Below are 17,460 nucleotides of genomic sequence, written 5' to 3'. Positions count from 1 at the left end.
CACAAACACATGCGCACGCACACACACACACACACACACAAACACACACACACACACACACACACACTCACACAAAACAGATTAAGCAGATTAACCCTCATAACTGACTCAGTGAGCTGAGAAAAAGCGAGAGGGCTTTTCACAAAGTTGACAAGAACAGAAAAACAGTCCCTCAGCAGCACCAAGGCAGCTTTTATTTAAGGGAGTGTGGGATCCACTGACCAGCACAGGTCAGGCCACTGACCATACAAGGCAGAAGTGTGGAGGCAGATGGATGAAAGTCAATTGAGCTACAGGCTTTGAATGAGCAGGGGGGGGGGGGGGGGCTGGTCCAGTCCCTTCAGCAGACTGGAGAATTCATTTGCTTTAATGAGAGATGACGAAGAGGGCCGATTAGTCATCCCAGCTGAGGAGATTCATCACGCAGTCCCTCTCTGCACCAATTCTGTCACATCTGCCCCGTATGCACCACTCATGCCTGCTCACATGTGATGTTCAGTCAGTTTTGGGAGGAAGGACCCAAAACACACACACACACACACATAAACATAAGCACACACACACACACACAGACACCACCCAGATTCAGTCACCTTATTGGCTTCCTCTTCCGTAGTGGACCTGGGGCTATCCATCCAGTCCTGGTCTCACTCGAGTTCTTGCAGTCTTCTTGCAGACTCAATGCTGCCAAGTCAGTGACTAGTATAATTCATTTGACTGTCTAGACTGTGTACATACCAACAGGGAAGGCCATCTTCTAATCTATGACAAGCTCATGTCGGGCTTGTGAAACAGATTGCGAGTAGTGTTACTGCACGATACAGTTGCACCACATACTTCAGAGCCTTGGAGATGGATCCCAAATCAAAGAAGCAGCCTCAGATTTATCACTGACCGGCGACGAACCGTTGTCATCGCCACTGCCTCCACTTAAGCCCGTGGTCCCCGAAGTGCACACCGAATTAAGCCCTCACGCCGCCAGATTTACACACTTGTTTCACTCTGCGGTTTTAAACTGCCCTCATAAATAAAGCACTTCGAGAGAGCAAGAGAGAAAGAAGACAGCGTGAAAGGGGTTGGTGTGGGAGAGAGAGAGAGAGAGAGAGAGAGAGAAAGAGATAGAAATAGAGAGAGAAGGAGAGCGAGAGAGAGAGAAAAAAAAGAGTCCTTCCCAGTGACCAGACTGTCACAAGAGTTATAGTGGCTGCCCATTGCGTCGCAGAGGTATTGAGCTTGGGGTGGGATTTGCTAGCCCCTGATTGGACCTGCGTGGCCACCCTGCATCGCTCTTCATTAGGCTCTTTTAATTGTTATTGCTACAGCTCTGCTGGGAGTACTGTGCACTGTGCACGCTCCTGAAGCCAGAAGTCAAATATGCAGCACCAAGGCATATTACCCAGCGCACACCACCCCCACGCCCCCTGGTGAAGAGCCGCATTAATCTCGCTTTAATACGTTCTATGAGTAGCTTTGTAATACGTTCTACGTTCTAGGTTTGAGCGTTTGATAGCGTTTTCATAAAGCGCCTTTGCGGACCATAGTTCTGTCTTGGGCAGTCCTGTTACCGTTTTGTTTTAATCTGCCTCTGCATTGCTAGCTGATCTTGGACTGGATAAGCGCTAAAGGTGTTTCTGTGTCACCACTGGGAAACCTTCAGGATTCTCATTGAGCCCAGTCTGGGAAATGTCTTTTGTGACTTTGGGTTTTAGTTAAAGTCCTGCACAGGGGCACTTAAAGAGGATTTTTAATCTCTCCCTCAGGGTACAATGCGTAGCCACTTAGCCATATTGGATGTGCATCTAACAGGTAGGCTGCACCAGGCGCGTAACTGGAGCATTGCGTTTTCGGAGCGTCTACTGCAACAATTAGCTTCCACTATAATCAATGGACCTGGCTACATTAGATCTGATAGCAGCGTATACATTTGGAAAAAATAGACTAGTCCTCTAAAGCTATTTTTAGGGGCTATTCAAACGCAGCGGTCCAATTGCGGATCCGGGGTAGTCCTAGCCTAAGAGACGTTATTCGGACGGGGCCAAACGTCTGCCCTCTACTTCCCCTCCCGTTTAACAACTTCCGTTTGCCTGCAGAGATTGATACTGGGAGATTTTTAGGACCCCTGTGTGTTATTCGTCACGAATGGAGAAAGCTTGACCTTGAAGGCTTGGCCAGTTCGGCCAGAGGATTTATTCTGCCGTGTCAGAGAACTTTGGGAATCGCTGTCGTAAATTGCCTTTTAAAATTGGATTTTATTTTTTGTTTGTCTTTTTCTCAATAGAGGTTTCTTCTGGTGTTGACAAAATAGTCTTCAAACAAAGCACTGATTCAAACCTCCCCTACACATACACATGCATACACACATACAGAGTGAAAGAGAGTGAAAAAAGGAACACACACACACACACAATGTTTTGGGGAAAACTAGAACACCTTCTCCAGCAAAGCCTTCCTCAGAATCTGTTTTACTCTGTAGTTTTCTAAATTAGCTAATTCTCCAATAATATCCCCCTGTGAAATGGACTGCTGTGTGTGTGTGTGTGTGTGTGTCCTCAAAGTGCCCATGTAAGGGCTGCCCATACCTGAGGGGGACTCTGTAAATGCTGTGCTGGGGTTTGGAGAGAATTAAACGGACTTTGAAATTATAGATTTTTTTCTCCCAGTCTATATCTCCCCTTCCTGTGCTCAGTCACCTGAAAAGCCCCATTCCATGGGCTCCCTGCACTGGTCAGATGTGGGCTGTCCAAACTGCAGTCGATGCTGTGGTAGCAGTTGTCCCAGTTTGGTACTACAGTGTGGAGGCAGATGAAGGAACTCTTTCAAAGCAGTTACAGTAATCTGCTCTGAATGGGAAAGTTCAAATGTTTATGTTTGTTTATATTTATGCTTATGTTTATGATATTTATCCAATGATTTTGTTCAAAGTAACATAGAATAACATCAATAAACAACAAATAATAGTAGTAAAATCGAATAGCCTTAAACAAAGACCAATATTATTAATAGACTAAATAGAACTGAATTATAACAATAATTGTACACCATAAACAGCCTCTGTCTGTTTATGTTTATGTGTTTGTGTTTATGTGTGTGTAGACAATGTAGTACATTTCTTTGTATACTGTACTGGTGCAATATCCAAAAACGTCCTTTGGGTCCCTTCTGAAGCTGATCATGTAAGTGGTAAAGCAATTTCATTTGGATTGTTTGAAAGTTGAATTGACAGCTCATTGGTGTTTTCAGGTGAGTCCAGATCTCCATGTGCCCTGCTGTAGTGACTGTGCTGAAGTACCTGCTTTGTGCCCCAGGGCTGAACAGCCCATACACTCCTAAGAGTCTGGTGGAGAGCTGTCGTGGGGAAAGTACAACGTGTTCCAATTCCAGCACACAAGTCGCCCTAAACAAAGCATTTTATTTGCCCACTGAAGCCTGGTAATTCTTTTGCAGGAGGAACACTCCCTTGTTCAATGCTCATTTTGATTGCAGACCAAGGCCTTTTAAAATGGGACAAATTGTTCCTGAATGCTGAGCGCTATCAAACCCAGCAGCAGTCTGCTGGTGGTGGTAGAGCTCCTACCAAACAGTTTCTTATCAACATATTGCCATTTCCGAGTCCGGGGAACGGGATATTTGTGTGTCAGGTCTTGTGTTTCCCTGTGTGATGTACTGTATGTTTGGCAGTCTGTCTGTCCGTTCTTCACTGGTTCAGAAGAACGTTCTGAATATCTACATGTCAGCATCTGTTGTGCTATGCACCACGGGGAGAGCATGTTTCATTTCGGAGATCTCATTAATACCTCATTACTCTTCACTCCTGCAGAAGAGCCCCCTGCCATGGCAGCTATGGAGGCGTCAAGTGGAACTTGAATAACTGTACCATAGTTTTATGCTGCTATCCCATGGGGACAATTATGAACTCAGTGTCTGAAGTGTATGAGTAATCGGGTTAGTTCAGTCTATTTTATGTACTTAATGAACTTTGTGTCAAGTGTCGCCTCATAAAATGTGTGAGAAATGAGTTACTAATTTAGATTTCTTTTACAACGTCTCTCTTGGCTTCAGTCCTCATTTGTGTGTATCTTTGAGGCTGCACACCTTGAGAGATCTCTGAATGTTTGACCCAAATATAACAAGGGCTTAGACCCATGCTTCAGGCCAACTTGGACGACTTTGGGAAAAGCCTCAGAATTTATTTTTTGGATTTAACGGATTAAGTTTCTAACCTCTTTTTCTTCCCTCTCTCTCTCTCTCTCTCTCTCTCCATCTCTCCTTCTGCAGCATCCAGCCCATCAGCTCAGTTGAGGTCCCAGAGGTGGTTGCTAGGCTACTTCTGCAACTTTGTTGCTGACTTAGTTGCCAGTAGGAATGACAAGGCTTCCAACAGACCATCTGCCATCTGTCATCACTGTCAATCACAGATTCACATCTCCGGTCTGCTTTGAGCCCAGACCTTGTCGTCGAGAGAGCCCTGATGGATATGTACGTAGGGGAGGCTGACAGAGCACTAACCCTGATTGACCACGGGCGAGACATCCACGGAAAGATTAACCCTCTCGGTGTTGCCTGAGGCTGGCGGTTTAATTGGTTAGCCCAAGCAGCAGTGGCGGTGGTTGCTACCGCGGTTACGGCGGGGTCAGGTAGTTAAATACTTTTATGGTTGAATAAACCTGTCAGTGCAGGACATTGGTGGCGAGCGCAGTAACTCTACCCGCTCCATGTGATCAGGTTCCGTCTGGCTGAGCCTGTGAAGCCATTACAGCAGAAGCTTCTAGAAGACTTCTCCATCTGAGGCGTATGCTGAACCGCAACCACCCAGGGAGACAACTGATTAAAGCTGGACCAGGCCCATATAAGGTGCCGAATCCACCCCAGCAGCAGCTATGATTGGGGTGTGTATAGGATCATGATGATGGAGAAAGGCACAGTGTGACGGTGTGGTGATGATGCTGATGCTGAGATTTCAGTCATGGGGTTTTAATTGCACTAGAATTAAATTTGTATGTGCCTGTCATGGGAAAAATAGGTTGAATAAAAGAACAGGAAAAGGGACGAGGTAAAAGGGGGAGATATGAAAGCAGTGCCTTCCTGGTAAGTTTTTCAGAAAGGGTTTGGCAGCACACCGACTCCTGTAGTCTCCTAGGATTTTCCATGTAAGGGGATTTGCAGGCAGGAGGAAAACACTCACAGCAAACGCACCCAGCTCAAAGCCCGGCCCTGCGGCTCACAGTCACAGACAAGCAGAGGATGCTGTTGGGCTCTCTGGAGAAGCGTGCGTCTGTAGCAGAGCTAGCCGTGCTACAAGCTCTACCGCCACTGCGGCTCAAAACAAGACCAGCACGCAAAGGGAAGGCACTGTACTGTACCTGCACAAAGCAATTTAAGTGCTCTTGCATACTATTACAAGCTAAGTCAACTCAGGTAGTATCATTTAAGCAAACAATAGGTACAATAAGGTTAATTTTAAATCACATTACATGGAATAATTATTTTGCAAACGTTGTAGTATGACATTGCATTAATGGTGCTGAGTGAATTCTGAAGCTTTTTAATGTGATGAATCATGAATGGTTGTAGCAATTCCCATTTGCTGATAGGCGTATCATGATTCATGTTGAGCACCACAATGATGGAGTTTTCATTGTGAGCTAATCTATTTGCTGAATTAGCAGTTGATATGTGGAGAGGCTAAACGACGCTGCAGTTCACTGGATAAGCAACTGAAATAAATACTCTGTCTTTGTCTTTTTCTTTCTATCTCTTTTGTCTTTTTATCTAACTCTTTTTCTTTCTCTCATTCACCCTCTCCTACTGTGTCTTTTCTTTCTATCTATCTGTTTTTCTTTCTGCCTTTTCCCCCTCTTTCTCCATTGATTTGTCTCTCCCTTTTTGCCTCTGTCACCTCTTTCTCTCTTTCTCCCTCCTTTTCTCTCCATCCCTCCCTCCCACAAATGTGGCCACGGCGTTAAGCGCTGGAGCCGGTTGGGTCCGTGTCGGCTCCAGAGTGCCGATTTGTCAAGTGCCTAAAATGCTGAGCAGTTTCGGCATTAGCGAAAGTTCTCCCTCCTTTCCCTCTGACAGGGCGGCTTTCTCAAGGAAGAAAGATTTAGCTACACCCCAGTACTGAACACCATTTAGAATTAAACATTTTCTATTGAGAGTGGAATTCAGTTTGAGGACGGAGCTTAATCTCTGCCCTCGAGAGGAGCCTGCACAGCTCTTTTATGCAGGAGCTGAGTGGTAATTGATTAGGGTGTAAGTTCGCTTCATCAGGTTATCAGATATTGGCACAGCTGAAAGAAGGGGACCCTATTCAGTGGCAAGGACTGAATAACTGTTAGGCCATTCATTATGTGTGGATGGGCAAGATGCAGTAAATTAACATAAATTGTACCTTTCCTAAAGAAAAAACAATACTGCAAAAGGTGCCACGAGGCCTACTAGGTTCGTAATAATAATGACAATGATAATTATAATAACAATAATAATAATCATCATATTTTTCAGCGGCAGCCTCGCCATCACCATCATCATCATCACCATGATCCTCATCACCATCATCATCATCAACATCATCATCAACAACATCATCATCACCATCATCATCATCATCATCACCATTGCTAATTCTGTGCATTTGTGCAGTTAATATAACCAGAGTCAGGGTGGGGATCTTTTGGAGATTTGACCTTTTGGAGATTTGACAGTGGATTAAGCACAATGTAACCAGATTGAATGAACAATAGCCTACATAATCACCCTAAAAACCTTTGTGTGTGTGTGTGTGTGTGTGTGTGTGAGTGTCTTACGGTCATGTCTCTGATGTGTGTGTGTGTATCAGCATTTGATAAACCATAACCATAATGTATCCCCTCCAGAACATTGTGCGTTCTGGACAAAATCAGTGTTAGTTCCCTACCAAAGTCTACAGCCACCTACATGTTTCCTGTTCCAGTGTTCCAGTCTACAGCCACCTAAGTGTTTCCTGTTCCAGTCTACAGCCACCTAAGTGTTTCCTGTTCCAGTGTTCCAGTCTACAGCCACCTAAGTGTTTCCTGTTCCAGTGTTCCAGTCTACAGCCACCTAAGTGTTTCCTGTTCCAGTCTACAGCTACCTAAGTGTTTCCTGTTTGTGATTGACCATCTTTAGTGTTTCCTGTTTGTGATTGGCCATCTTTCCCCATGGTTCTCCCTGAACAGGTGTTGCAATTATTTGTTTATTTATTCGATTTTTAAACGAATTACCAGTGCAGTAGTGCAAGGAAATATCCCTGAACAAATCGGGCTACAGGGTAATGTTTATTACACAGCCTTATTTTTCTGTTAGCCTTGCAATCTTTTGTTTTTCAAAGCCGAAGGTATTGTGTATGAATAAGGTCCTTCGATGCGGATGGCAGTGTTTGTTGTTTTTATGTCACCTGGAGAAATATAGAGCCTCTTAAAACCTCATGTATAAGCTGATATTAGGTGTGTGAGGGTAGCATTTCATGGTATGGCTAGCACTTCTACACACATACACACACACACACACACACACATTTAATACATACTCAGACACTCAAAAACACCCACAGGCTCTCTCTCTTATTCACACACATGCACTCACACACAGTCAATAGATTTAGCAGCAGTGTGCAGTGCTCTCCATGAATGTGTGCAAGGGCTGAGGGGTTGAGATGTGGGTTGAGGGTGTGCTCAGGCCCCTGTTGATATGCAGGACATTACCACTTTACCTGCTCCTAATGACTGGGCTTGAAATAGAATGACCTGCTCTTCCTACAATCTAGGTAACTGGGCAATGCTGTGGTGTGTGTGTGTGTGTGTGTGTGTGTGTGTGCGTGTGTGTGTCTAATGTGTGTGGCCCCTCTTGAGATAAAAAGCTGGTTTGACAGTGCTCTCTCTCTCTCTCTCTCTCTCTCTCTCTTACACACACACACACACACACACACACACACACACACACACACACACACACACACACACACATACACACACAGGTCTCCTGGTAGTCATGACACAGTTACCGGCTGGCCATGCTGCCAGGGCCCTGAGGGGGTCTGAGCCTTGCTCTCGTCTCTTCTTCTTTCCTCTCTTCTCTACACTTCTCTCTCCTCATCTCTTCCTCTCTCCCCTCCTCTCCTCTCTTCTCTATACTCCTTTATTTTCCAGTCCTCTCCTCTCAGCTATCATCTCATCTTTCCTTCCCTTTCCTCTCCTATCCTCTCCTCTCTTCTTTTCTACTTTCATCTACACTCCTCTCTCCTATCCTCTACTCCTCTCTGCCTATCTCCTCTTCTCTACTCCTTTTTTCCTCTTTCCCCTCCTCTCCTCTCTTCTCTTTTCTCCTCTCCTCTTACCCCCCTCTCCTGTCCTCTACACTCCTTTTCCCTGCTCTCCTCTTCTCTTCTCATCTATGTTTTTCACAGTCCAGGCTGCTGCTGTTTGGGAGGTCTGCCTGGTCTCTGTGGGGATACTGTGCCTGTCAAAAGCAGAGCTGGGAGGAAATGACCCTCTCTACTACGTACTTTAACTATAACTACTATTGTTCTACTACTTCTACTACTACTACTACCACTACTACTACTACTACTGCTAGTACTACTGCTACTACTGCTATCACTACTGCTACTACAACTACTAATACCGCTGCTATTACTCTTTGACTGCTATTTAGTCTCCCAGTCCCTATACTAACAGTCTCTCTCTTTCCCTTTTCCCTCCCTCTCTCCTTTTCTCTCTCTCTCTCTTCTCCATCATTCTGGATATACATGTTTACTGTGTTCTCTCACCATCCCCCCTCTCCTGTTTACATTGTAAATTATTACATTCTCTTTCTCCATTTTAGCCTGTCATTCTATCTCCCCACCTCTCTCTCTCTCTCTCTCTTTCTCTCTCTCTATGACATATGGTCATATATGACCTATCTCTCTCTGACTTGTCCATCTCTGACCTCAGTTCATGTTTTCTCTCCCTCTCTCTGTCTCTTTCCCCCTCTCAGCCTCTGTCATCCACCCGCACCCTTTCTTTCTCCCTCTCTCTTGACCATATTTGACATACATCTCTCATTTCACTCACCCCATCCCCCTCTCTCGCTGACTATTCAGAGGTTTTCTCTCTCTCTCTCCCTTTCTTTCCTTCTCTCTGTCTCACTCTCTCATTCTTCCAGTTAAATTCAATTCAACTCAAATAGGCTTTACTGATGCTTCGAATACAGACTCATTTCTGTTGGCGAGACACACCTGACACAACAAAAACAATACTGAACACCATTCCCCCTGCTCCCTCGCCTTTTCCTTCATCGATCTATCTTCACCACTCTTTCTTTCTCTCAATTCAATTCAATTCATTGGGCTTTATTGGCATGACTGTTCAAGTTACAATATTGCCAAAGCATTAAGAACAAAAAAACAACAAAAAAAAAAACATGGAATAATCAAAATAGGAGACATTAATAATAATTATACTAATAAAAAACAATGATAAGATGACAATGATAAGATGATAAATCTCTCTCTCTCTCTCTCTGTCAGTCTCTCTTGCCTCCTCTCTACTCCTCCTTCCATGTGGTCTCGGTGGTGAGTGGAGCTGCTCCTCCTTATCAGCTGTGTGCTAGTCTCCCGTCTCCTAACATCCTGTCTCTCTCTCTCTAAACACAAATGACATTTATTCTCTCTTCCTGTCTCACTCCCTCTCCCCCCTGTTCTCTCTGCTCAAAGGGCTGCTGTATTAGCATGACTGGATATAGGGCTCTATTATAGTGATCAGAAACGCATGGTCGGAGACGTTAAGTTTAAGGGTGTTTAAGTGCGTGATTTGGTGATCAGAGACCGGGCGCATTGTCCAAAAGGGTTGTTCTACTGTTTCTTAATCAGTCATCATGGGTGTCTTTTGGGTGTGACATCCTTTAAACCAATAAGAGTGACATCTGCCATTCCCTTTAACAGCAAGCAGCGCAACTTCAAACAGCGCATCGGTACTTAGACACTCAGCGGCGCATTTGAAGGAATCTGTTTGCATGGGAGATGTTCGTATATAAAACAGAGGGATTCTGCTAAATCTTGCTTTACTAAAACCTGTTTGTCACTAGCAGAGTATAGCCTACATGCATCTGCACTCACCTATTATTTGAACTTATAGGCATAATGAAACTAACTTCACCGTGCTCTCATAGGCAACGACAAACCAGTTCTACATTGTTATTTACTTTCATTATTGACTGATAAGAGGTTACCATCTAAAACATAGCCTGCTAAGGGCTGCCTACATCTCGTGACATTGCCTTCAGCTGTACTTTATATGTGCCTTTCGCTATACATAGACCAGGTTGTTCTTGGTCAGTGGCGTAATGATCATTAGAGGGTGTAAGATAGCAATTTTTGGATCATGAGCCAGACCACTCATTATGTCGTTAATAGCCACTGGGCACAAGGTTTAATGCGTATTGTGTGGAGTGCATGGCCAAAAATGCATCACTTTATTGGGTGTAAGATAAGAATAAGCCTTGCGTCGCGCTTAACGTGCACACGTTAAGAACAGCAGAGCTATATGATCACCCCATAGGTATAGACATTAGGATAAAACACATTTTTTCTCTGTAATTCCATCTCTGTCTTGTTCTCTTCCTCTGACCACTCTTTATCATTCTAGCTCTCTCTCTCTCCCTCCATCTCCCCTTCTGGCATTCTCTCTCTCTCTCTCTGTCTCCATCTCACTGTTTAATCATTCTACAAGTATCTCTCTCTTTCCTCCACCCCCCCCTCTCGCTCCCTCTCCCTCCTCCCATCAGCCCAGGCGGACGTAGCTCTCTAGCAGCCCCCGTGGTGGTCGGCCTCCCTCCCTCCCGTCTCCTGTGGTGGTCTAGTGGGAAGCCTGCCGCTGCTGCTGCGTGGGAGGGAGACTGTCTGTAAATAATACATGTCTGCATGGGGAGAGATGACCTTCAGGAGCTCCGTACTCAGAGCAGCACCTCTCCACCTTCTCTCTCTCTCTCTCTCTCTCTCTCTCTCTCTCTCTCTCTGTATCGTCCAGTGAGTGTGTGTGGACGAGTGAGTGTAAAAGCTCTGTACTGTGGTGTGTGTGTGTGGTGGGATATACATTATTATAGCATGAACACACACTGAAACTACTTGGAGAGTACATGAAAGACTGTAAAAAATCGAATCCTAGCCCTGCACTCGCCCGGACTTGTACGTGCAAACTGCAGCACCTGGGATCAGGAGTCAAGCCTGCTAGCATTTGAGATAAAAGCCCAGGCTGCTAGCTCTCTCACTGGAGCATCAGGAGGGAGGTTTACACAACATACACACTGCACTGCACTGCTACATACCAGCTGGATACCGTTACACTCACGTGGACACCATCTTGGATGAAATTGTTCTCAATAAGCCTAAACTTGGGGCGTAGAAGCCTTGCTGCATACTGGACTTGGGAGTCAGCTCCGGCTGTCTCCCGTTACAGATGTTTAGCACGGGTTCAGACCAGCTCCGGCTGTCTCCCATGCCAGATGTTTAGCACGGGTTCAGACCAGCTCCGGCTGTCTCCCGTTACAGATGTTTAGCACGGGTTCAGACCAGCTCCGGCTGTCTCCCGTTACAGATGTTTAGCACGGGTTCAGACCAGAGGCCGAGGTGTGTTTTTGATCTCCTCTGGCTTACACGGGCCGCGGAGTCCATCAAAAGGAGCCGATCAATACGGACAGGGTCAGATTTTCACGGCCGACCCTCGCAAAGAAATCACAAGTGACTGGCAAAGAAAAGCACTTTAATCTTGTTAATGACTCTCCGATCTGGTACCCCCCCCCCCCCCCCCCCCCCCCCGAGTCCAACTGGGCTCCTTAGGTGACCTCATTATCCCAGAGAAGAGGAGAGCCGTCTCAAGAACACAGCCTGATGTAACCCTGAAGAACGTTTCAGAAAACACACACACACACTGGTGTGGAGCCTCCCTCAGACCATGAGCCAAATGCTGCACAGCAACACAATCCTCTGAAAAGACTCTTCATTTAGAATGTTCTAGAGAACAAGTACTCTGGAGTAAAGACTCTGCATAAGATGCTGAAAAATATAACTGAAAATAAAGAATGTTTCAGAAACCAGTGCATCTGATGCTCTTGGGCCATCCAATAGGGCCATCTCTAGAACATTAGAACATTCTCATTCTCAGAGTGCTTGTGCGATGCCGCTCTTAGCAAATACTCTTGGCCCTTGCCGTAGACTACAATGCTTTTTCCTGCTGCATCTTTCATGAAGGCCTGACATGGGGGACGACACACACTATATCATTTGTGCAAACATCAGTAACACAGAGCTCAACGCTGCATCTATAATGCATAGTAAGAGTATTCATAATATATTATTGCCCATTCATTAGAAATAACAGCATGTGCCATGACGGCATGTGAATTTCCATGACTCCTTAATATTCAAATAATGAATTATACATTATCACAAATAACAACACTATAACACATCGAATTATCTATGATACATAATACCGTGAGGGGTTTTAGCTGGCCAATAGCAATGCATTCAGCTATTAAAAAGGCCTGTATCTATTATGTTTTATTAATGAGGACTTTCGGTGAGGCCAATGTAAATGCTTCTTCCTACTGAGAGGCAATAATATGACCTCAGTATGTTCCAGTCTAATTAGTCTGTAAAAGGGCAAATGCGTACTTAACTTCCACCAAAGGAGGAAGAGAGGACAAGAGGGGAGGCACTTTTTGGACACAATCGAGACCGGGGAGCAGAAGACGGAGCCTTTCGCTTCTCTGCGGCAGCGGGAACGGCCCGAGAGGAATTCAATAAAGACGTAAATCAATTAGGAGGATTGTTCACTGGAGAACGTGGCACAGTGGTGGAGCAGGGAATTATTCAGCAGTACTCTTTTGAAAGAATGGGCTATTTTTAGCGTGCTTTGTGGGGAAGAGGGGTCTTCATGCTGCGCAGTGGAACGCGCACTAAAGCGATCCATCAAAGGGAGCCCCAAAGCTCTCGCCACAGACTGCACACACACACACACACACTGTCTCCCTATCTCTCTCACACACACACACATACAGGATACAATAAAGACACACACACAGAACACATTCAGAAAGACACTGACACAAATACAAGCACGTGTGTGCGCACAGACACACATCTCCATTCCCCCATCTTTTCTGGGTATTATTTTCTCCTTTATTCCCAGAGGGATTCACACTTTGAAATGGAATTTGACTAAAATGTCAACCATTTGCAGTGCTGTTTTTGCTTTGAGATTGTTTTCTGAGGTAAAGCTACTGTCTGGTGTAGGCTATGGTGTGGTGTGGTGTGTGGTGCGGTGTGGTGGTGTGGTGGTGTGGTGTGGTGGTGTGATCGTATGGTGGTGTGTGGTGTGTGGTGTGGTGTGGTGGTGTGATCGTATGGTGGTGTGTGGTGTGGTCGTGTGTGGTGGTGTGTGGTGTGGTGTGGTGGTGTGATCGTGTGGTGGTGTGATCGTGTGGTGGTGTGTGGTGTGGTGGTGTGTGGTGGTGTGTGGTGTGGTCGTGTGTGGTGGTGTGTGGTGTGGTGGTGTGATCGTGTGGTGGTGTGTGGTGTGGTCGTGTGTGGTGGTGTGTGGTGTGGTCGTGTGTGGTTGTGTGTGGTGGTGTGTGGTGTGATCGTGTGGTGGCGTGATCGTATGGTGGTGTGTGGTGTGGTGTGTGGTGCGGTGTGGTGGTGTGATCGTATGGTGGTGTGTGGTGTGGTGGTGTGGTGTGATCGTATGGTGGTGTGTGGTGTGGTGGTGTGCGGTGATGTGTGGTGTGGTGTGGTCGTGTGTGGTGGTGTGTGATCCTGTGGTGGTGTGATTGTGTGCGGTGGTGTGTGGTGTGGTCGTGTGTGGTGGTGTGGTGGTGTGTGGTGGTGTGATCGTATGGTGGTGTGTGGTGTGGTGGTGTGCGGTGATGTGTGGTCGTGTGTGGTGGTGTGTGGTGTGGTGGTGTGTGGTGGTGTGATCGTATGGTGGTGTGTGGTGTGGTGGTGTGGTGTGGTGTGGTGTGTGGTGGTGTGTGGTGTTGTGTGGTGGTGTGTGGTGGTGTGTGGTGTGGAACAACAGCCCAGGAACCCAAATGATGACACAGAGAGAAGAAGAAGAAGAGAAAAATTTATCACATTTTTTTTGTCCATAATTTATTGGTACAGCAATCAAATAATAGGTTACTTATGGAAGTTCACAGACATGTCAGTGATCGGATAGAGCTACAGTCTAAGTCCCCCTATTCCACACTACGTCCCCTCCTCCCATTATCCCATCCCCGGTCCCCCCACCCCGCCCCCACAACCCCACCCAACCCACCCCCACCCCTGGTTCGGAGCCCCCAGCCTGTGGAGTCTGTACAGGATAAATTCTTTTACATGCAGGATCACGCCGTGCCAGCTCACTGGCCCGTGGCGGCGGCCGCCCTGGCCATCGTCATTATCGCCGTCGCCATGGCCCACGGGCACGCCGCCGCCGCATCGTCGCCGCGGCAACTAGGACTTGTCGTCGGTCTTCTTCTTCTGGTACTTCCTGAACTGGGACTGGATGGCGACCGCTGCCTTCTCAGTCTCAGGGGCGTCCATGTCGATGTCAAAGTCCTCCGCCGGGACGTCCTTCTTGGAAGCGTCTACGGAGAGAGAGAGAGAGAGAGAGAGAGAGAGAGGGAGAGATCACAAACAGGTCAGAGAGAGGAAGAGATGGGTAAATGCATGCATACTAAAGAGAGGATGGGGACTGCAGACTGTCGCAGTGGAGAGACATGTCATTCCCAGTGAGTGTGTTGCTGCAGGGTTTTCCAGTAACATTAAGAGGAAGCTCGGTCACTAATTCATCAAAGGTCTGACAGTTTTAGTGTACAGATTTCAAGTTTAATCCCTTATTGCATATTCACACCACAAACCTCTCGGCCAAAAACTACGATAAGTATGTCACATTGTTGCTTTTGCCTGACATTGGATTCACGTGCCGTTCTGTGTTTTCCCCTGTCGTTCAGTTCAGCTTACTGAGTATCCTCCCCATGTGTGGCCTGTCTCGATGCTCAAAGCTGCAATCTGCAATCAGCTCGAGTCCAACTGATTAGAGCCCCTGAACCGAGCCGTACGGAGGCGCCAGAAAACGGAGCTGGTATCAAGGCCTGCATCGCCAGGCGCAGAGACGCATCCAAGCCCCGTGAGCCAGGGAGACAGAGAGAGACAGAGAGAGAGAGAGAAAGAGAGGGAGAGAGAGAGAGAGAGAGAGAGAGAGAGAGAGAGAGAGAGAGAGAGAGAGAAGAGACAAGGAGTGGAGCGGCAGGGCTATCAGGTGAAGATTCATTGCACGGCGCATTTTCATATTCAGCTGCGGATTCGCTTGCCGTCTTATCTCCAGAATGCAGGAGCAGACCGGGAGCAGAGTAGGAGATGGGAGAGGAGGAGGAGGAGGAGGAGGAGAGAGAGGGAGCAGAGGAGGAGATAGGAGAGGAGGAGGAGGAGAGAGAGAGAGAGAGGGGGGGGGGAACTCGGGGATTGACTAAAGAGATGCTGCTGAATCTTTCAGAGTAGGATGGCAGGTGGGGTGGGGGTGGGGGGGGGGCAATGAGTGTGGGGGCACTTATGAAATGGAAAGAGCGAGGGATGGAGGGAGTAGGGAGAGAAAGAGGAAGAAAGGAAAGGAAAAAGGAAGAGGAGGAGGGGATCTGGACAGAGGAGACGCAGATGAATCTCTCAGGGTTGAGAGAGAGCGCTCTGACTAGGGGAGAGTGCCTGACTTCTACAATGAAAGCAGGAAGTGATGCATGAATGAAGGGGACTGGAGGAGAGAGGGAAGCTTGGGATCACATCTTTTTGGGGCTAGTGGGGGAGCTGGTGCAGGCGTGCTGATTGCACCCCATTAACCCCATTACCTCCACCACTACCACCACGTCCTGCTCCACTGATGAAGATCCCTGCAGTCGCCCCATGGCGGATGCTAACTACTTTGTCAAGGCTGCCCGTGGCCTCCACAGTAATTGCTATTGAGTTTTCTAATGCAGTGCACTCAGCCTGGCCAGCTCTGCCTATTGAGCTGAGATCTCCTGTTAGCCACGTAGCATCTCCATCAGCACCCCTACTGCCACTGGGCCAACAACACTGGGCTCTGAGGTAGAGAGGAGACGGCCATATGTGATGATGATGATGATGATGAAGGGCTATGGTGGTATGGGAGGGGGATGAAGAACAGAGCTATAAAGAGTGATGAAGGGGATGATGATGACGATGATGATTATGACAACAACAATGATGAAGGTGATGATGATGATTACGACAACAACAATGATGATGATTATGACAACAGCGATGATGATGATGATGATGCTGATGATGATGGACACATTGATGATGGTGAGGATAATAATAGTGATGGTGTTGACTAATGATGAAGACAATGATGATGACTATCACGTTGTGCGATCAGGGTGATGGCAATGTGGATGATGACAGTGATAGGAGTTTAAAGTGATCGCACGATAACGGTGACTCTGGAGTCTTCCCCTCATCTCCCAAAGAGACTTATTATATCCTGTATCATGCTGGCGGGGCCTTGATGAATGCTCGAGCAGTCACCGTCAGCGCTGTGTTGTGTGCCTCCGTCGCCACCCGCTGCTGCTACTGCTGCTGCTGCTGCTGTTATTATTGTTGATGTTAGCATGGCGCCGCGCTGCCAGAGGGCTTCAAGAGAGATGTGAGTGGCCCGAGGTGACAGTGACGAATCGGGTTGGCCCTGCTGGGACGCCTTGAGCAGTCATTGTCTCGCCCCACAGGAACGGATGATCAAAGTCATTGGGCCTGGCAGCACTTTCAGACGTCCTGCGTCTGATTAAGAAGCAGTGTTTTTGACTGTGAGGGCTCTGAGAACGCGCCCCTGAGACACTTATGAGGCGGTGTTGTTATTGTCGTGTTGTTATTGTTGTGTTGTTATTGTCGTGTTGTTATTGTTGTGTTCTGGCAGACAAAAAAAACAAAAACAGCTTAATGCATATTTCAAAGTGCTGTCGGTGGTGATGGTATTAAAGGAATAAGGGCAGATTTTTATGAAGGTCTGAGTTATAGCCTGGAGATTTCAGTGGCTTTGCTTACAGGAGACCAAGGCATAAAAGGTCTCCTCGACCAGCATCCATTTGTCAACCTCTTGGCCCAGGAATCCTATCACTCCCCTGAAACATCAAAGTCACTATCATCTAAGAGCCTTTGTGGTATACCAGGAGGACACTGTAACCTTTCCCAGCCAATCTCCCCCTCCCACACCTTCACTTACTGCAGGATGTGTGTGTGTGTGTGTGTGTGTGTGTGTGTGTGTGTGTGTGTGTGTGTGTGTGTGTGTGTGTATGTGTGTGTGTGGGAGACAGGGGTAGACCTGTGCCCAGTGATCATAAAAAAGCTCCATTGTGAAACGCATTGTCTTCATGATAATGTCATGGCACCTTGCCGCTGCGGATCTCCACGCATCT

The 17,460-nt window shown here is 46.9% G+C and overlaps 1 protein-coding gene across 1 annotated transcript in view; it reads right to left on the bottom strand.

Annotated features, from left to right (window-relative positions):
• Nucleotides 1–14,319: 14,319 nt before the first annotated feature.
• The window catches only part of pcp4b (Purkinje cell protein 4b), a 33,504-nt gene continuing 30,363 nt past the window's right edge, over nucleotides 14,320–17,460 (bottom strand). Inside the window, exon 3 of the mRNA XM_042063392.1 lies at nucleotides 14,320–14,622. Within this exon, the coding sequence (XP_041919326.1) occupies nucleotides 14,489–14,622 (134 nt within the window). The 3' untranslated portion in view covers nucleotides 14,320–14,488. The remainder of the gene's footprint in view (nucleotides 14,623–17,460) is intronic.

Source organism: Alosa sapidissima, chromosome 15 (assembly GCF_018492685.1).
Source record: "Alosa sapidissima isolate fAloSap1 chromosome 15, fAloSap1.pri, whole genome shotgun sequence".
Classification (NCBI taxonomy): domain Eukaryota; kingdom Metazoa; phylum Chordata; class Actinopteri; order Clupeiformes; family Clupeidae; genus Alosa; species Alosa sapidissima.
Note: the sequence above shows the minus strand (reverse complement) of the source record. Positions and strands in the feature narration are given on the sequence as shown.